Genomic DNA, 21418 nt, shown 5'->3' with positions numbered 1-21418 from the left:
GATCTGAAGTTATCTTCTTTTATCTTAAAAGAAAAGCAAGGAAATCTTGCTTAAAACATCTTCACAAAAAAACCCTACTCTTCTCCCTTTGCAGCCACCCTCTCATCCACTGCTCCTACCACCGTCCGCCAACACCACCACCCACCGTACGCCGCCACCACCACCCCCGTACCCCGCCGCCACCGTCCACCACCATCCACCGCCACCACCACCGTCCACCACCCACCATCCATCACCACCACCGTCCACCACCCACCATCCATCACCACCACCGTCCGCCACCACCACCACCATCCATCACCGCCACCACCACCATCCATCACCCACCACCACCACCATCCATCACCGCCACCACCACCACCATCCATCACCGCCACCACCACCGTCCACCACCCACCATCCATCACCACCACCGTCCACCACCCACCATCCATCACCACCACCGTCCGCCACCACCACCACCATCCATCACCGCCACCACCACCATCCATCACCCACCACCACCACCATCCATCACCGCCACCACCACCACCATCCATCACCGCCACCACCACCGTCCACCACCCACCATCCATCACCACCACCGTCCACCACCCACCATCCATCACCACCACCGTCCGCCACCACCACCACCATCCATCACCACCACCGTCCGCCACCACCACCACCATCCATCACCACCACCGTCCACCACCCACCATCCATCACCACCACCGTCCGCCACCACCACCACCATCCATCACCACCACCGTCCGCCACCACCACCACCATCCATCACCACCACCGTCCACCACCCACCATCCATCACCACCACCATCCATCACCACCACCACCATCCATCACCGCCACCACCACCATCCATCACCCACCACCACCACCATCCATCACCACCACCGTCCACCACCAACCAAAACCATCCATCACCACCACCCATTGTCCACCACCACCATCCACCGCCACTACCCACCGTCCGCCGCCACTACCACCATCCACCACCACCACCTTCCACCACCCACCAAAACCAAATCGGCATGGCAAGCAAAGACTAAAAACTAGATGTAACTTGAATAAATGACTTCTATCTTGTGAGATAAGTTTGACAGTTATGCAGACAGTATCAGCTTATAAAAACAAACAGTCTTATATTTTCAGCTTGCAGATCTTCAGACCACATCTTCAGTTGCAGACATGAAAACAGATGAAATCAGCTTGCAGACAGTTTATGTCTGCAAAAACAAACAGCACCTTAAGCTTCAGAAACAGGGAAAAAAAGTGGTCCTTCTGCACAAGCAGTCGGTGTTTAACATCCATAAAACCTAAGACAAAAATCTTCAATTATTCAAATATACAAATAAAAGCCCTAGGGCGTTAATATCATTGCGCCGATTCATGTTCAGGATGGAGGTCGATTCGGCATCATCATCATCATCTGAGTCTGAACCTAATTCGCCTGTTGCCTCTCCAGCAGATCGTATTCTCAAGGTACTAATTTATTATTATTAATCCTTTCGCCCTTTTTTTATCGCGATAATCATATTGATTTTAGTATTTATTCTATCAGTATGCTGCTGTATGCATTTAGGTTAGGTTAAATTTTGTTCAATGCGATTGATTTTCACCATACTTTTTTCTGTTTCGAACAAATGCCTCGTTTTTGACTTATTATTTGGTGACAAATTGACTTGATTTTTAGATGATGTTGTATCGGTACCGATAATATAGACAGTTATATCACCGATTTTCCCGATATCAGTTTTTCAAGTCTTAATTGTCATTTTTTGGTGTTTAATGTTAGTGTTTTAAGTGTTAATCAGTTTCTACTTGCTACAATTGTTCGTGTTTTGTAAGTTGCAAAAGGTTAATTTGTTAATGGTAGGATATTATACTGAATTGTTAGTGTTAAATTGCTATATATATATATATTGGTATCATTTAAGAACTCTAAAAAAATTAAGAACTCTTAGGAACTCTAAACAACCAAGCATTTTTTTTAATTTTTTTTATGTATTAACATTATTTAATAGTAGTTTTATCATATTTTATATAAAAAGTTTTGATTACATATGTTAATCACAAGTTTACATATTTGTAAAATTTATAACTAACAAATTTACATATGTGTAAAAAAAAGCATAGATATGTATAAAAACTAATTTTCAAAATTGTAATTGTAAATATAGATATAGAAAAATGATAAAACTACACTCAATTAACATTGACATACAAAATTTTTTATAAAAAACGTTAGTTTTCAAGGGTTCCTTCAAGTTCTTAAATAATTTAACAGTTCTGTAATGATACTCTCTCTCTATATATATAAATTCTGCATGATATTAAAATTACTGATTTCTCAAATATCGGTCATAGACCGATATCGATATTTTTCAGCATTAACTGCATAGTTATATATTTTTGTAACAGAGGCTAGCCTTAATAGATGTTCCTGATGAGAGCCTTGAGCAAATGCAACCTGGTATAATCGCATATGTTAAAGGAAACAGCTCCCGATTACAAGAAATTTGCAATGCGATTATACCAACTGATGATGAAATTCAGGCCGCCATTGATGCGATGGAAGACACTAGCATTGAAGAGTTACTAGGAGAAAACATGGTCTGGTTGCAGTGGTTGATGTTTGATGGTGATCCGGTTGACATGCTACAACGACTGGCGTTGATGCATGTCGGGCAACGTGGTGTTTGTGGATCTGTGTGGGGAAACAATGATATAGCATACAGGTGTAGAACGTGTGAGAATGATCCAACGTGTGCGATTTGTGTCCCGTGTTTTGGAGATGGTGACCATATGGACCATGATTACTCGGTTATATACACGGTTGGTGGATGCTGTGATTGTGGAGACGTGACAGCATGGAAACGCAGTGGATTTTGTTCTAAACATAAAGGAGCGGAACAAATACAACCACTTCAAGAAGATATTGCAGAGACTTTATCTCCTGTGTTGGATTACCTTCTTCATCACTGGAAAAGCAGTTTAGCACTTGCAGAGAGTAATAAACAAAGCAGGCCTGTTGAAGATGATAATGCTGAAGAACCACAAACGGCTGCAGATGTGCTGACATCAGCAATAGTGGGGATGCTTTTGGAGTTTTGTAAGTGCAGTGAAAGCTTGCTTAGTTTTGTTTCCGGAAGGTTATGCTACGAGGTCGATCTGTTGGATGTTCTGGTAAGAACAGAGACTTTTTTGAGCTTGGATGTTGTCTCGAAGCTTCAAGAATTACTTTTAAAATTTATAAGTGATCCTTCTTTCAAATATGAGTTTGCAAAGGCGTTTCTAAAGTATTATCCCATAATTGTAAATGAAGTTTTGAAAGAGAGTTCAGATGCTGTATTTAGAAAGCATCCACTTTTATCAACATTTTCAGTTCAAATTTTCACTGTACCGACTCTGACTCCACGTCTCGTTAAGGAAATGGATCTTTTAACCATGCTTTTTGAATGTTTGAGCAAAATATTCGGTTCTTGTTCGGGACAGGATCATCGACTACAGGTAAAGTCTAGCTTTTATTAATAATCGTTTAATTTTGAAGTTTGATGTTTAATTAATGATCGTTTAATTTTGAAGTTGATGTTACAATTTGTGTTTTATTAATGATTATTTCAGGTTTCCAAGTGGGAAAATGTGCATGAAACAACACAACGTGTTGTTGAAGATATTAGATTTGTAATGAGCCATTTAACAATACCAAAGTACATTGCATCTGAGAGGCGTGACCTTGCCAGAACATGGATGAAGCTTTTGGCTTTTGTACAGGGAATGGGCCCACAAAAAAGAGAAGTAGATATTCATGTAGAAGAAGAAAATGAAAACATGCATATACCATTTGTTTTAGGGCATTCAATTGCAAATATTCATGCTTTATTAGTATCGGGTGCGTTTTCCACCGAAGATGAATCGGTTTCCACTATAAATAAGCAGGATATTGATGAACAGGAGTTGTTAAGGCATGCAAAAGTTTTGAGAGTTTCACAAGAAAGCTATGTTTCTAGTCTGACTGCAAGGGGCGCTTCAGTTGATTGTGAAATGAAGGATGCTAATTCAATTTCATGGTTAATATTCGAGTGTTTACGGGCCATTGAATACTGGTTGAAATCTGACAGCACACTCATTCTTTCAACTCCAAGAACACACATTGCTTTTGGTAGTAATTTCTTTCAGTTAAAGAGAACATTATCTAAGTTTAGAAAGAAAAAACCTATTTCTGCAGGTGCCAGTGCTCATCAATGTGACACCATTTCTGCAGGTTTAGGAGGAGATTATACAAAAGAACTAGAAGTTTTGAGTTCGGCTAATTGGCCAGAAATTGAATATGATGTTAGTTCACAAGATATATCAGTACACATCCCATTGCACCGTCTGCTGTCATTGGTTTTACAAAGGGAGTTGAAGAGGTGCTATGGTGGATTTGAATCTGAGTCATCTGCTGACTCATCAACCAAATATGAAGACTTTTTTGGCCATGTGTTAGGTGGCTGCCACCCCTATGGATTTTCTGCTTTTATAATGGAGCATCCTCTGCGTATTAGGGTTTTTTGTAGTGAAGTTCAAGCGGGGATGTGGGTGAAGAATGGTGATGCTGCAATATTATCCTATGAGTGGTATCGTTCAGTTCGCTGGTAGGAGAAGAATTTCTGTTGCTATCTGGTGGTTGGTTTTTGTGGGTTTGATATTGAGCATTTTTTTTGGTTTAATGCAGGTCTGAGCAGGGGCTGGAACTTGATTTATTTCTTCTACAGTGTTGTGCTGCATTAGCTCCACCAGATCTCTATATTTCCAGAATCATGAAACGATTTGGTCTAGCAACTTACCTTTCTCTGAATTTGGAAAGAGCTAACGAGTATGTACCTTTTCTGACATTCATTAATTAATTGCATTTCTACTTGAATTTGGCTGTATCATCATTAAGCTTTATGTACACATGCTATCATATTATGGTAATTATGACATGTGGTGATGGAAGAGACCTTTTATGTACCTGGTTGTTGGGTTCTAAGCTAAAATAAACTAGAATCCATTGAGCAAGTAATCTATTTTGACATTGAATATTTTTTTTTGAAAATACAAGCAAACAAAAAGGACTATATAGGCTAATATATCAAAAGTATATTACAAAATTAGATGGTATTGTCTCGGTGTCACATTTTCAGTTAATCTTCCCTGTAATTAGTTAGCCAGGAACTGAGGAAAGTATCCACTGAGCAAGTAATTTAATTTTATTTCAAAATTAGTAAAGCTTCTATCATTTACAAAATACGACCATCTCAATCTAGGAACAGTCATGGATTGAAATATATTAAATATAATTAATCTATATGCCTTTACATATATCATGAACTTCAGTTGTGTTATCAAGGTGTAAAATATCTAGTGTTTTTGACCCAAAATAATGATTATAACCAAGATGTTGTTCAACTATCGTATTAATCTGTAATTCACAATATGACAAAACATGTTCTCATTTAGAAGCATTCAAATATCATGTAGGATCGTTAGGTAACAATCAGGAAGTAAAAATGTAAAATACATTTGTAACATTCATTTGCTTAATCCTGATGTCCCTAAAAACATAGGTTATGATGTGACAATAATATGTAATGATGTTTTCAGGTATGAACCAGTTTTGTTGCAGGAGATGTTAAATCTTATCATACAAATACTGAAAGAAAGACGATTTTGTGGATTAACTGCTGCTCAAAGTCTGCAGCGTGAATTAATATATAAGTTATCCTCTGGAAACGCTACTCACAGTCAACTTGTCAAATCCCTTCCTCGTGACCTTTCTAAAGCTAACCAACTTCAACAAGTTCTGAATACCGTAGCTGAGTACTCACATCCATCTGGAACTAAACAGGTAGCGATTTATGAAAATAGGCCTCTTCCATAAACCAAAACAACTTTATATTTTCATTCACGAATTAATATATTATACTTTGTTTAGGGTATGTACCAGTTACGTTTAGAATACTGGAAAGAACTAGATTTGTATCATCCTCGTTGGAATTCACGTGACTTACAAGTCGCAGAAGAAAGATACTTGCGGTTTTGTAATGTTTCTGCATTGACCAATCAGCTTCCAAAGTGGTCAAACATTTATCCTCCTTTTAACGGGTTAGCTAAAGTAGCTACATGTAAAACAGCTCTACAAATCATTCGTTCTGTTTGTTTTTATGCACTTTTTACTGATAAGTTGATGGCATCACGTGCTCCTGATAATGTTCTTGTAACATCTTTTCACTTGCTATCATTAGCACTAGACATTTCTCAAGTGCAAATCAAATGCGGCGATGTGGATAATTCTAATTCTATTCCTCTTTTAGCCTTTGCTGGTGAAGAAATATCTGCAGGTGTTAATGATGGATATGAAAATCAAAGCTTATTATCACTTCTTGTGTCATTAATGAGAATAAACCAAAAGGAAAATGTGTACAATGTTGTGAAGTCTGGTGGGGTTGACCTCTCATCTTTGATTAAGAATCTTCTTCAGAAATTTGCTGAGCTGGATTCCGGATGCTTACAAAAATTGCAAGTGTTAGCACCAGAAGTTGTTGATATGCTTCCTCATTCCAAACCTAGCATTGATACAAATTACAGTGGTCTCATGTCTGATAGTGATAAACGAAAGGCAAAAGCACGTGAGAGACAAGCTGCAATAATGGTTAGTTTTATTTAACCGTTTTTTGAATATATTTATTCTTTAAAGATTTTTGAATTCAATCATGTTACATGCAGGAAAAAATGAAGACGCAACAGTCAAAGTTCATGGAGAATATAAATTTAACAGAAGAGAGTGGCTTAAATGATTCCAGTGATGCTGAAGCAAGTATGTCTGATGTGGCAAACGATTTAGATGGAAGTGGGCAAGCAATATGTTCTCTTTGTCATGATGCCAATTCCAAATCACCAGTGTCTTTTTTAATACTTCTACAGGTCGGTGAACCCTCTAATTTCTTTTGTTTATTTTACATTCAGTCATATTAGTTATTGACTTTTCAAATTCACAGATATCCAAGGTTGCGAGTGTACTTGATAAAGGTTCTCCATCATGGGAAAAAGAAGTCCAAAGGTCTGGGAAAGAGCAAGTTTCAAATAATGATGATATGTTGAATAATCAATCTTCAAGTAGCGATGAAACAATGACATCGTCCCAGTTAAAGGATTTGGTTCAAAATGCAATTAATGAATTTGCTTCCACCGGTCTGCCACACGAGGTTGATGGTTTTCTGGACTTCATACGAGTGCAGTTCCCGTCTCTGGAAAATATACATTTTCCTCAATCATCACATGATAAAATCAGTCAACCAAACACATCTTCAACTGATGCATTTGAAGAAAATATGTACACACATATTCTGCGTGTTATGGACAACGATTTCTCACCTGCTGGTTGTAGTTCAAGTTCAGAAAATAGTTCAAGTGAATCTCTTTTGCTTGGAAAGTACATCGCTTCTTTATCTGGCGAAATAATAAATAATGCATCGCCCTCAGAAACTGCCGGCTCTCGTAGTAACGCAGCATCAAGTTTACTGTTTACACATGAGACGGATGATGGTTTTGGACCGTCAGATTGCACTGGGATTTATGTTTCTTCCTGTGGACATGCTGTGCATCAGGGTTGCCTTGATAGTTATCTACGGTCACTGAAGGAAAGGTGAAACTTTTGAAAATATTTGAATTATTAGTTTGAGAAATCTTCATTGTTTAATGTAATTGTTTGCAGATATACTAGAAGACTTGATTTCGAAGGTGGTCATATTGTGGACCCAGATAAGGTAGAACCGTTTTGTTCGAGTCCATTTTTCTATTTTTAAAGCCAATAATTACTTATATTATTAATATTCATTGTCCAGGGGGAGTTTTTATGTCCTGTTTGTCGAGGACTTGCGAATTCTGTGTTACCTGATTTACCTAGAGAAGAAGCAAAGAACAGCTGGCAGTCAAAAAGTCAAAATTTCTTTCCTACAGATGCTAATGATGCTCTTCTCCTTAGACAATCACTTTCTCTTTTGCAAGCTGCAGCTGATGTTTCTAGAAGTAATGAATTTTTAAAAGCTTTTCCGGTGCAACGCAAAAAGAAAACAGACGCAGAACTTGATTCTATGATCCATTCACTTTGTAAAATGTATTTTCCGGAAAATAAAAAAATTTCAGGATCAAGTCGGTTAAGCGAGTCAACGATCATGTGGGACACCTTCAAACATTCACTTATATCTACAGAAATAGCCGCTAGATCTGAAAGAACTTCCTCAGCTACCAATTTTAGCACTCGTTCCTTGTATAAAGAACTAAGATCTTCCAATGGGTTTATTTTGTCATTATTGCTGAAAATTGCTCAAAAAACCCGAGTCCAAAATTCTTTAGATGGGCTTCTAAGATTAAGATGTATTCAACAGTTTGCAAAGTCTATATGCTGTGCTGATACTCTGAATGATCCTCCCAATGACGGAAACAAAGTTAGGGGTATGTTTTTAGATTAGCTTATATTTTTATGAAACTAATCGTGTCAAAATTGTTGTTTTCAGAAAATATGATAAGCATGTTGGAAAATATTGACCCATGCACACAATTCTCTGATCTTCAGTTTTGGGAAACAGCATCGAATCCTGTACTTTCATCTGATGCTTTTTCAACCTTATTGTGGATCCTCTTTTGTCTTCCGGTCCCGTTTATGCCCTCTGAGAAAATATTCTTTCCTCTTGTTCATATGTGTTATGTTATCTCCGTCACTCAGGTTGATATAAAAATCTTTCCTTTACTTTATATATCTTGTGTTTATCTCTGCTTAGATTTTTCTCTCTCGCAGGCTGCAATAATCTATATTGGAAGAGATGAATTTATACATGATTTCGGTCATCATGATTCTCTGTTCACTGACATTTCTAAATTTATGGGTGAACATGGAATTTTAAAGCATTATTTTGTTTCTAACTACATTGACAATTCTCGTGATATCAACGAGTCAGTTCGTAGGATGAGCTTTCCGTTTCTACGAAGGTGTGCCATACTGTTGAAGTTAATGAACTCTTCAACTTCAGCACCATTTAGTGGGGCCCTTAGATCATCAAACACATTTGAAGATAGAATAGACTATGCTTTTGGCACTCTAGAAGAAACTACTGAAATTGAGGAGTTGGAGAAGGTGTTTAAGATTCCACCATTGGAGAACATTGTTAATGATGAGGTGTCACGATCGTTGGTTAAAAAATGGCTGCAGCATTTTTGTAAAGATTTTGAAGATAGTAATCCGTCAGGGGTTTTGCACTTAACCCCTGTAGTCTCGTTTAAGTTGATGGTTTTACCTCATCTTTACCAAGATCTCTTACAAAGGTTATTATTTTTACGAAGTTTTTTTGTTTTTTAGCTTCCACTTGCATTTTGATCTTCATTGATTTACCAGTGCATTTTTACTTTTAGGTACATAAAACAGAAGTGCGTTGACTGTGGAGCTGTTCAGGATGAACCTGCGTTGTGCCTGTTGTGTGGTAAACTGTGCTCACCAAACTGGCAGACGTGCTGCAGGTTTCCTTTTTGATTATTTTGAAAAAGTATATAGAACTTTATAGTTATCAGTAATTCAGTATGACATGAGTTGTTGCTTTTTAGGAGTAACAAGTGCCAGACTCATGCAATGTCTTGTGGTGCTGGTACTGGCGTGTTTCTGTTAATTAGGGTAAGACAAGTTTTATATTTGTGCATTATTTTTTGCCTGAAATGAAACGCCCGAATTTTGCACAGTATTCTGATATTAAAACTTATACTGTAGAGAACTACAATATTACTTCAGAGATCTATACGTCAGGCGCGTTGGCCATCTCCTTACCTTGATGCATTTGGTGAAGAGGTAACATATATTCCTGCTCATGTATTTAGAAATTTTTTGCTTGTTATATTACCTGCTAGTGGACATTGTGCCGGGCTTTCTATTAGTTATTCAATTATGTTTATATCTAATTTTGCAGGACATTGATATGCACAGGGGAAAACCATTATATTTGAATGAAGAGCGATATGCAGCCTTAAGTCATATGGTATAATGATCTCCTGTTCCACTTATTTATTTTTTTATTGTCATAACTGTAGTCTGAAGTGATTTGGGACTTTGAAGAGCTAATTATCATAGAATGATAAATAGTTTCAATGTTTAAAGTTGTATGCTGACTATGCTCTAGTTGATGAAGCATTTAGTTATTGGAATTATATTGTGATGTGTTTTTATTTTCAGTATTTTAATTATTATACGTTCAACAAGTCCATGTCACTGATATTGCTATTGCCAGGTGGCTTCTCATGGTATCGATCAAAGTTCAAAAGTGTTGCACCAAACACCAATCGGTGCTTTCCTAATGCTTTAGATCAGGTTCCTTGTAGACGAGTTCTACCTGAGGTCTGTTCCTGACACACTGCCCTTATATGAAGCTTATCTTTGCTTGTTTTATGCTTCCACTTTACATCATAAGATAATTGCAATAGTTTTAATCCATCACCATGGGTAGAGCCGTAGAGGTAAGGCTGTCTACATCTTACCCTCCTCAGACCCTACCATAGCTTTGCTATTGGTGGGATATACTGAGTACGATGATGATGATTAATCCATCACCATAATATATCAAGGGGCTCAAGAATTTGTTTGGGTTCTCAATTTACATAATTTTTATGTGTAGACTTCTATTTTCATCAAAGGAACTTCACCGAGAAAAAAAGAAAATATTTTTTTTTACCTTTTACTGATGCTTTTATTATCTGCTCTAATTATGGTTACTGAATGCGTGTTGGTGAAAACGGGCATCTAGCTGCGTATTTGACACTGGATACATCATTTTTTTTTCTAGGCGCTTACAATGCTTAATGCCTTTATGATTGAAAGTTGATATTTAGTTGATCCTTTTTCGGCAGGGGAGTGCTTGGTTTGATAGGAAGGGCTAAGGAGGATTTTTCGTCATGTGCTAGCCTCTTAACCTATATGTACAGTAACTGTAAATGCTTAATATGCCAAAATATCATCTTGTTTGAGCTATGAAAACGTGATACAGTGACCTCCTTTGGTTGTATGAGCATTTGCCAATTTTTGGTATCATCTTCTGGTTTGATTTCAACCAATGGTGCTGATGTTTTGTATTTCTGGTGTATATTGTGGTGGTTTTTGACATAGGTTTATGGTTTGTTGGTTCAACCTTGGGTTTCGCTTAACCAGCCATTTTAAATAAGACCAAACAAGCGTTCGTATCGTTCTTGGTTATCCTGTTTAACCGACCGGTCTGGTATGGTTTTCAAACATTTGGTTAAATCAACCAAATTCCAACTCTTCTAAACATTTTTTTATAAGATATTATTTCGCAACCAGATTATACCGCTTTAAGAAAATCTTGGCATTTGTTGAAGGTAGGTTTTTCGTAAGACATGACAGTTGATCAAGTTATCCGCTCATTTGACATCTTGAAAAATTCGTCTTCCATGAAGAATTTTGTTATATATGCTTGTTCCGTTTTTATATTCACTACCAATATTCCTCAATTATTTATGTAGTTACATGTCCAAAAAGTAGAGGTTAATCAAATTTGAATTGATATGCATTAAATTTAAAAATGTGTGTTGTTTGCTTGACCGTTTTCCATTCTTGGTGGATCCCTAAGGATCAGCACTATTGGGTAAGACTCATCAAATTATACACACACAAAGAAAATTTAATTTAAAAGATCACAATAAATGAGAACCAAGCAATCCTAGTTTTGTTTATATATATTAAGGTATATTGCCATATTGGAAACAAGTGATATATTGTTACGGACTGAAACCATTACAAGGTATGTGACTTGTCCCACATTGGTTGTATGGGCAACTGATGTGGGGTTTATAAGCCAAATGAGTTCCCTCACCTATCAGACTAGTTTTTTGGGTTGAATTCTTCTGTTTGGCTTGTAACACATATTTGTCTTTAAAAAAGTTGGTATTGAAAACAAATTATTTGTCGGTTTCTCATGTCGCTTGTCGTCCATTGTGATCTTTCCTAAAACCTTTGAAGGGCAATAATTTTCTTTCTCGCCACAAGTTCCCAATGATCAAGGTTTTCCTCTATTGCTTCGTCCTAAATTAGGCGGGTGGAGTCTAGATTGCTAAGCCATCTTAATAGTCTAATTCAATGTTTTAAAAGCGGTTTTTACACAACATCCAGTAGGGCTCAGAAATAGTACCACTGGTTATACCGTTTGGTTTGAACCGGTTTTTAAAATACTAACTTAAACTCTAAAAATAATCTTAAACTACATAATTTTATAATAAAAAATCAATTTCCAACTGTTCTTTTTAAATTAATCTCTACGATAGGTGTATGACATTTGATGTCTACAATAGGTGTATGGCATTTGAGTCATGATGATTGCATCAAATTCACGTATGCTTAAAAGATGAAATTAACTATCATCGCCATCCTAATCAACAAGAACGTATCTAATCTTGTTTCATACAACATAAAAATAAAAAATAAGGAATTTTTATTACTAAAAATCATAATATACTAAATAGAGCGTCGGAAGCTGGAAATCTCTAGGTTAAATGAGGAGTTTAAAAATTAAAACTCAAAAATTGAATATGAGTATAAACCGGTTCATCGGTGTAAGCATCGATAATATCGGATTTTCTGATGGTTTGAAAACTATACCAGCATCCTAATTAGACCGGGCTCTATCATACCGTTGATGTAGTACAATCGGTATGATTGAATCGATTTCTAAAACATTGGTTCAGTTGTTTTTTTGTTTATATGGGTGTATACTAGGGATGAGCAAAATCGGTACTGGTACCGGTACCGGTACCGATTTGGTACCGTCGGTACCAAATCGGTACCGATTTTTTGAGTTTCGGTACCGGTACAGGACTGGTATTTTCCGAATTTTTACCTCAATCCCGGTCCGGTACCGGCACCGAACCGAATATTTCGGTACCGGTATCAAGAATTCGTAATTTCGGGACCGGGACCGGTCGGTACCGGTACGGTCCCGATCATCCCTAGTGTATACAAGTGCAACCTATATTTTATATTTTGGGAAAATTTCATGGAATAGTAACAAACTTTAACCGTTGTACTAATTAGGTTACTCACATACTTTTTTTTGGTCTCAGTTAAGTTACTCACTTTAGTTTATTTATTTATTTTGTCTCAATTAGATTATATGATAAATTACGTGTTATCTTTTTGAATTATTATATTATTTGACTAAATTAATGTTAGATGAATTTAATATATTTTTTTTAGAATTTTAACAATACGTTTAAGCTTAAATGATAAAAAGTTAACTAGTGTATGAAATTTAAAAACTAAAAATATTTTGATAAAAAAAGTATTTTTAATAATAACAAAACCGAAATATAGTGCTTTTCAAAAAACAAACAAAAGTAATTTTTTTTATATTTTAATAATTTAAAAAAAACATGTTTTTTTAATTTGTCAATTTCTTTAATTAATAAAATCAATGTCACTAATTTTAAATTACATATCTTCGGTCCATATCACCGTTTACAAATTTTTTTAAATGAAAAATATGTCACGTCAGCATAATTATCTACATAAATGATTAAAAAACGTATAATTAGTACATAGGTAAAACTTGAGTGATATAAATGAGACAAAAAATTTTGTAGGTAACCCAATTGCGACAAGAAAAGTTTACGAATAACATAATTGAAACAAAAAAAGTTTCAGTAACCTAATTGGTGCAATGATAAAAGTTTGTTATTTTATGAAGTTATCATTTTATATTTTATACATTTTCTTCCTAAAAAGGGGTGTTTTGGTCTTTTGTATAGAAGAAAAGGTTTAATAGAAAAAATTAGACTTGTAGTTGGTCAATCACGCACAATGTGGGGAAGTTGGCCGTTTGAAAATTCCAAACCCATCCCATTCCACACTCCATATATGTGTTGTGGGTGAAATTCAGGGGTGTGCAACGGATCGAAATCGATAAATGCCTGAAAATAAAACCGGAATATGTTATAGTAAAATGGTTCGGTTCCAAAATCACTAAAATTGGTTCTAACCATATACAAAAAGTTCAATCAAGTAATACTCATATAAATTCCATGTATATCTTGTTACACTCACATGGTTGTTTGCTATCATCTTCAACAAAGAAGAAACCTAAATTAAAATCACACAGTTGTGATTGAGTTAGCAAGAATATAAACACATGTCCAAGAGTTTGAGATTGCAAGAAGCCAAGAACTGAATACTTTTGGGAAGTTGTGATTGAACAGTTGCAAGAGATTGAGAGAAGATTAGAGTAGGGTTTAACTTTTAATTACGAAGTTAACAAACTGTGAATATAAAAAGTAACTTCAAGATCAAATGTTTATTTATTTATTTTTTTTGATGATTATCCCTTTTGTATATATAGTAAGGACTTTCACGTACTAAAACAAACCGAACTACATCTGGATAATGGGTAAGCGAGCAACAAGCTGCGTCGCTATCCCCTTTTGAATCGCAAAGCCTATTCTGCTAAATATAAATCCTTGATTCCTCGGGCTCTGCGAGTCACTGTGGACCACCTTCTGTGCCCGCTTCAAGAAGCGAACCGCCTCGGGAGCTAGGGATCCAAATGTGTCAAAGGCAAATGGAATGAACACGTGCTGATTCTCCAAGCACGCTGTCTCATGCTTAGCAACCTTCCTAGATTCCGCTCTCAAAACCGCCTGTCCCTGTCAGTGGCGAAGGTTAGTGAGGGCCGGGGCCCCGGTTTTTTTGCGTAATAGTGTAAATTTACCCGTTTTCGGCCGAAATTTTTTATACGTAGTGTAAATTTTGCCGTTTTCGGCCGAAAATTTGAGCCCGACCCCCTCCGATTTTTGAAATTCTTTATACATTTTGAGTCCGCCCCCCCGGTGTCTTAGTCCAAGATTCACCACTGGTCCCGGTACGAAGCCACTGTCTCTCAGCCCCACCAACGGGAGTGAGGTCAACACACGCATTCTTACCCTCTGCCCAGCCAAACACAAGAACATTCGCAGGACGCAGGGTAGATCTTCCCTCTCGCGGATCAGTAAGAAAGTTAACAGGTGCCTTTTTCTTGGCTGAGATCCCGGCACGCCTAAGCAAATCCCATAAGACATCTCTAACCCAGTCATGCCGTTACTTGAATCCCGGCAATTCCTTACAGTGGAGGGCATGCTCACCAAATCAACAAAAGTAACTTAAAAAATATTTATTAAAAGTTCTGAATTTGAATCTTCCGGTTCCATGTATTGTGCCTTCGGTTTTACCAGGAATTCCAGAACTGAACCGAGAACCGTTTAGTGTAAAAACCGAGAACAGGAAACAATATAAGATAACAAATTTCGGTGGTTTTGATACACGCCGTTTCCTCGATTCTGACGGTTTCAAACCTTTTGCTCACCCTAGTGAAATTTGTGGGGGAAGGTTTGGAAATACAAACTTGCAACAGACCCTTGTTATGATGGCTCCACTCACATACATACACATAGCCCAAACTATCATCAGATATAGAGGACAATAGAGATCAAATTAGGCTTTTTTGATTACTGAGTTATCTTTGATTACAAATACATATGCCCAATTTATAGAATATTGAAACAAGAATAAAAGGAAAGACAATAAATGGCTGAGATGGAGTCTTGGCTGTAAAACAGGATGTGATGGGCTGGAAATCCTCATAATATTCTTTCATGTATTCTCTTCTTTCCGACACTCCCCCTCAAGTTGAGTAGTGGGGTCGCCAATACTTAACTTGCTCAAGCAGCTACTAAAAGCGTTTCCGTTGACGGCCTTTGTGAGGATATCTGCAAGTTGATCTTTTGACGATACATATGGGAGCTCTATGATTCATTCCTCCAGTTTCTCTTTGATGAAATGTCGGTCTACCTCCACGTGTTTTGTTCGATCATGCTGTACTGGGGTTTCTGAGATTTGTATTGCAGCCGTATTGTCACACATAACTTTACTGGGTTCCTTTTGGGAAAACCCAATGTCTTCTAGTAGCTTCCTGATCCAAAGAACTTCGCTTAACCCTCGAGCTATACCTCTAAATTCTGCTTCTGCACTTGACAGAGCAACCACCTTCTATTTCTTACTTCTCCATGTAACAAGGTTTCCACCGACCAAAGAAAAATATCATGATGTTGACCTTCTGTTTCCCTTATCTCCGGCCCAGTCTGCATCAGTGTAGAGTTCAACGTTTAAATGTCCATTTGGTTTGAACAACACTCCATGGCCTACGGTCCCCTTGAGATACCTTAAAATTCTTTGTGCAGCTTCCATATGGGCAACTTGTGGTTGGTGCATGAACTGACTTACCACTCCAACAGCATATGCTATATCAGGGCGAGTGTGAGATAGATAAATTAACTTGCCCACGAGTCGTTGATACCTTTCTTTGTCTGCTAGCTCTCCATTAAGTTCCATGTGAAGGTTGTGGTTCACCACCATAGGAGTGTCTGCTGGTTTACAATCAATCAACCCGGTTCCGCCAGGAGATCAAGGACATACTTTTTTGGCAGATGAAGATTCCTCGTTTAGACCTGAGAACTTATATCCCGAGGAAATACTTGAGATTCCCTAGGTCTTTCATTTCAAACTTTGAGAACAGATTCTTTTTCAGTCGTGCTATTTCTTCTACATCATTTCCGGTAATAATCATGTTGTCTACATATATGATCAAGCACGTTACAAGGCCGTTTCTTCTCTTGAGGAACAGAGTATGATCAGCGTTACTTTGGTGATACCCATATTCTTTCATAGCCAAAGTGAACTTTCCAAACCATGCCCGAGGAGATTGTTTTAGCCCGTATAAAGACTTTCTCAACCGACATACTTCCCTTTCTTTAAAACTCCGTGAAAAACCTGGAGGTGCTTCCATGTAGACTTCTTCTGTTAGGTCTCCATGGAGAAATGTGTTTGTAACATCGAACTGGTGGAGAGGCCACTCCTTATTGGCTGCCACGGAGAATAGGACCCTGATGGTGTCCATTTTTTCAACTGGAGAAAATGTCCCAGAGTAATCGATCCCATACGTCTGAGTGTAACCCTTGGCTACGAGCCGAGCTTTGTATCTTCCAATGGAACCATCTGGTTTATATTTGATTGAGAATACCCACCTACATCCAACTGTTTTCTTTTCTTTAGGAAGAATGCACTTCTCCCACGTGTTGTTTTTCATAAGAGCATGCATTTCCGTTTCCTTAGCTTCTCTCTAATTCTTCTTACCCTGAGCTTCCTTTACAGAACTTGGTATTTGTTCTGAATATAAGGAGGTAACAAATGATTTCGCGCTGCTAGATAAGTTCCCGTCAGCCATATTAGCTATATGATACCTTGAATTTCTGGTTTCCCTTTCTGGGGAGGACCGTTTTGGAGGAACCCCTCTATTGGCTCTAGGAGGTAAAACGTATGTTCCTGGTGTTGTTCCGGAGCCTACATCATGTTGTTCAGTTGATTCAGCCTCTCCTTGGACTGCGTTGTTCTGCTCAGCAGTCTCCACCTGTTCTATTGTCTCGGGACTTTCATGGTTGTTAGTGATAACCGGATCAGATTCAGGCATATTTTCAAGGTTTGGAGAGTCACTTACCTCGAACACCAGTCTGGATGATTCTTGGGTGAGACTTCCGACAGGCTTTGGTGACTCCTTAGTATGTGTACATGTATGAGATGACTCGTCTTCGCTTGCGGATGGAATCCATTTTAACCAACTCAGTGAGTCCTCATGCTCTATCTCCCCCTGACCACTGAGATGGGACTGATAGTAATATTCTGTTTCAAGAAAGTCGCAGTGGACAGTGGTAATCACACGACGTCGTAATGGGTTATAACATCGGTATCCTTTCTGATTCACCCCGTAACCAACAAAGACACATTTCTCGGCACATGGGTCAAGTTTGGATCGTTCGGTTTTGGGTATATGGGGAAAAGCTGTACACCCAAAGACTCGAGGTGGTAAGGTAAGAGATGGGGGTAGTTTGGTAAATGTGGATAAGGTATCTAGGGGAGTTTTTAGGTCAAGGGCTTTGGTTGGTAAACGGTTAAGGAGGTAGACAGCTGTGGCTATAGCTTCGGGCCAAAAAGATTTAGGGACTTTGGATTCAAGCATAAGGGCTCGGGCCATTTCTACTAGAATACCATTTTTCCACTCAACTACACCATTCTGTTCGGGGTGTTTTGGGCAAGTGGTTCGGTGAATCATTCCTCTATCTTGAATGAATTGTTTCATGGAGTTATTAACGCACTCTCCTCCATTATCAGATCATAAGATCTGAATTGTTGGTTTTGAATTGAGTTTGGATCATGGTGTAAAACAATCTGAATTTGTCAAAGACTTCAGATTTGTGTTTTAAAAAGTACACCCATGTCATCCGGGTACAATCATTGACAAATAATAGAAAAAAACGAAAATTTTGACCTCCATTAATTTCAGCTGGACCCCAAACATCTGAATGTATTAGTGAAAAAGGGTAACTGACTTTAGTGTTACTTGGTTTGAATGGTTTTTTTATGACTTTTGGCTAAGGCACATGTTTCACAGTCTAATGTACTGTTGGACGGGAAGAGTTCAGGGAGTAAAAGATGTAAATACCCAGCGGAAGGATGCCCTAGTCTCCTATGCCAAAGCCATGCTTCTCTACTCTTTGTTCCGTGAGCAAGCATCACAGTCCCAGATCGAGTCACCTCATCCACATAGTATAAGCCCTGTCGTTCAGTGCCACGCCCAATTATCTTTCCATTTCTGATGTCCTGTAAGATACAAAAATGAGGGTGCATTAGAACTGTGCAATTGAGTTCCTTTGTAACATGACTTATTGACAACAATTTGTGTGTTAGCGAAGGAACATATAAACAATTTGACAATCTCAAATTGGGAGATATTTCGACAGTTCCTCCTCCCTTTACTAAAGCATTTTCTCCATTTGCAGTTTTGATGTGGGTTATGTTCGGTTTCTTTGTAGAGACGAAGTCCGATGGCTCGTACGTCATCGTATCAGTGGCTCCACAATCAAAAATCCAAGGACTGACATGATCATTGCTTTTCTGTGTTGTTAAATAGGCTCCCCCACTTGTTGACATAGTTCCTGTGATTAACCATTTGCAAAGAAAAGGTTTTTTTTTTTTAAAAAAAAAGAAAAAAACTTCCCTTTTTTTTTTTTCAAACACAAGACAACCACAAGATAGCTTTTGCCTTCTTCTGATTCAACGCTAGCGATTGATCAAGTGTTGATAGATCTGGTGGAGGGAATGTTCGGTGACGGTGGAGTGGTCGAATTGTAACGGTGGTTGTTGACGGTAGATGCGGCGGAGGCGGTGGATGCAGTGGTTGTTTGTTTGATTTTCCGGAGTTTGATTTTGATTGTAGATGATTGGGATAGATTGTAGGTGATGAGCAAAGTGTTCAAGAATCAGAAACACTACTCTGATACCATATCATCAGGTATAGAGGACAATAGAGATCAAATTAGGGTTTTTTGATTACTGAGTTATCTTTGATTACAAATACATATGCCCAATTTATAGAATATTGAAACAAGAATTAAAGGAAAGACAATAAATGGCTGAGCTGGAGTCTTGGCTGTAAAACAGGATGTGATGGGCTGGAAATCCTCATAATATTCTTTCATGTATTCTCTTCTTTCCGACACAAACAATTGTGAGACGATTGTACGTTTAATCCAAACTCCAAACATGGTGGTTGGAGACTCATACCTTTTTTTTAATTTGGTTATTTTATTACTAATATAACTTTTTTAATTTAAACATGAAATGACAAATATGATCCTACCATTATGTTAAAATCTATATTTGAGATTAATGATACAGACTAAACGTGCAACCATCTTATAAATGTTTAGAAAAGGTTTATATTTTTTAAAATTTGGGAACCAAACTTGTATTTGGGTCAAACCATATAGGCCATTTCTGCAACTCTTTCTTATTTTAGTATTTCTTTCTGTTCTTGAGTTTCACTTAATGAAAAAAAAGGAAAAGAAAAGGATGAAAAAAGTGAAGGGTGGGTGTTTCTAAGTTTTTTTGGAAAGAAAACATAAAAACTTGTGTTCTCAAGTTTTATTTAAGGAGGGAAAGGAAAACAAATAGAGAGAAAATAGAAGGTTTTAAAGCATGAACGCTTTCTTTCCAATTTAAAAAGAATAAGATGAAAAGGAAAGGAAAGAAAAAGAATTGAATTAAATAAAATAAATGGAAAAGAAAGGAATATTTTTCTTTTCTTTCTTTTCTTACGTTAAATTAACTCAGGAACGCAGTGGAGGCTTGAAATTTTATAACGATATTAGAGAAATACTTGTTTTATTAAAGGCGTTCGAAATCTAATTACTCTTAATTAGTTAAGAAAAAGTAAAGCTCAACCGAGAATGAAAAGTTATTTTGATATAATATACGAAATTGACATACATACACTATCTCCTACAACCATCTACTTTTCTGTCGATTCCAACTTTAGCCTATTTATATTAGTGAACAACCACTTCCAGCACAAGAGCTCAATATAGTATTTACATATATAAATCCGGCAATCGAGAAACACAAACCAGTTCATCGGGAAATGTCGGACGAGGTGAAGTTGTATGGAACTCAAATAAGTCCATTTGTTTGCAGAGTTAAAACTGCTTTGAATCTCAAGGGAGTCACCTACGAATTCATCTAAGAAGATCTTGACAACAAGAGTGTCGACCTTCCCAAATACAATCCTGTTCATATGAAGGCCCCCGTGCTCCTTCACAATGGTGTGTCTAGTGCCATCCTGCGCTATTACAGGCTATTGGCAGCTTTGGAGAGGAGCAAGCTGTTGCAGAAGCTCATGAGCATCTGCAAGTTCTGGAAAATGAACTGAATGCCAAAGGCAAGAAGTATTTTGGAGGTGACAACATCAACCTGGTTGATCTTTCTGCATTTTTCATAGTGTATTGGGCCGGAGAAGCTGAAGAAGCATTAGGAGTAAAGGTGCTGACCAAAGATAAGTTCCCAAAAATAATGGAATGGTGTGGTAACTATAGAAACTGTCAAATTGTCAATGATGACTTACCTCCAAAAGAAAGCCTTTTTCCTTATTACAAGAAGCGGTTTGGTAAGGTGGAATAGTTACGGTTATAAATATGTGCTTATGAAATTTAAGTTTGTGCGTAGAACATCCATCGATGTTCCAATAAGCAGCTCATTATGCTGATTGTCTTGTACTATGTCATATGTAGCTTATTCGATGTTTATGATTTTGTTGAATTCTAATATGCAAGATTGTATAAGCCCATGATTTTTTTTTTAAATCCGGTCTTCTGCTCTTCATATTGTTCATGTTTTCGGATCAGAGGTGCATATTTGGATCAGATGAAAGGAGACGCAACATGGACTAAAACCGTAATTTATTTCTTTATATAAAGATGAGAAGATCTCAAT

General features: G+C 37.5%; 1 protein-coding gene and 1 pseudogene across 3 annotated transcripts; both read left to right on the top strand.

Moving 5' to 3' along the window:
- Nucleotides 1–1251: 1251 nt before the first annotated feature.
- LOC143630138 (E3 ubiquitin-protein ligase PRT6-like) lies at nucleotides 1252–11211 on the top strand. 3 transcript variants are annotated; one of them, XM_077099222.1, is made up of 19 exons: nucleotides 1252–1482; nucleotides 2422–3510; nucleotides 3625–4162; nucleotides 4265–4637; nucleotides 4718–4858; nucleotides 5629–5872; nucleotides 5960–6676; nucleotides 6751–6948; nucleotides 7023–7654; nucleotides 7739–7790; nucleotides 7869–8478; nucleotides 8541–8749; nucleotides 8822–9345; nucleotides 9433–9537; nucleotides 9622–9688; nucleotides 9782–9859; nucleotides 9978–10046; nucleotides 10296–10402; nucleotides 10912–11211. In XM_077099222.1, exons 1-18 carry the CDS (start codon nucleotides 1390–1392, stop codon nucleotides 10368–10370), a joined length of 5814 nt encoding a protein of 1937 aa, XP_076955337.1. In that variant the 5' UTR covers nucleotides 1252–1389; the 3' UTR covers nucleotides 10371–10402; nucleotides 10912–11211. The 3 variants fall into 3 exon arrangements, with proteins under 3 accessions (XP_076955337.1, XP_076955336.1, XP_076955335.1); XM_077099221.1 differs by having other exon boundaries at nucleotides 7023–7669; nucleotides 10912–11210; XM_077099220.1 differs by having other exon boundaries at nucleotides 3625–4637; nucleotides 7023–7669.
- Nucleotides 11212–18365: 7154 nt separating this feature from the next.
- LOC143630111 (putative glutathione S-transferase) lies at nucleotides 18366–21418 on the top strand (annotated as a pseudogene).

Source organism: Bidens hawaiensis, unplaced genomic scaffold (genome assembly GCF_021521415.1).
Source record: "Bidens hawaiensis isolate Kalapana, Puna unplaced genomic scaffold, B.hawaiensis_p1.1 tig00005567_1, whole genome shotgun sequence".
Taxonomy (NCBI): Eukaryota; Viridiplantae; Streptophyta; class Magnoliopsida; order Asterales; family Asteraceae; genus Bidens; species Bidens hawaiensis.
This window is presented reverse-complemented; position numbering and strand designations above follow the sequence as displayed.

Bases quoted from the DNA above. Each gene is read 5' to 3' on its own strand.
- LOC143630138 (XM_077099220.1), top strand. From the start codon at position 1,390: ATGTTCAGGATGGAGGTCGATTCGGCATCATCATCATCATCTGAGTCT. The intron at 8,479-8,540 runs GTATGTTTTTAG...TGTTGTTTTCAG, and splicing joins TGACGGAAACAAAGTTAGGG to AAAATATGATAAGCATGTTG. The intron at 8,750-8,821 runs GTTGATATAAAA...TCTCTCTCGCAG, and splicing joins ATGTTATCTCCGTCACTCAG to GCTGCAATAATCTATATTGG.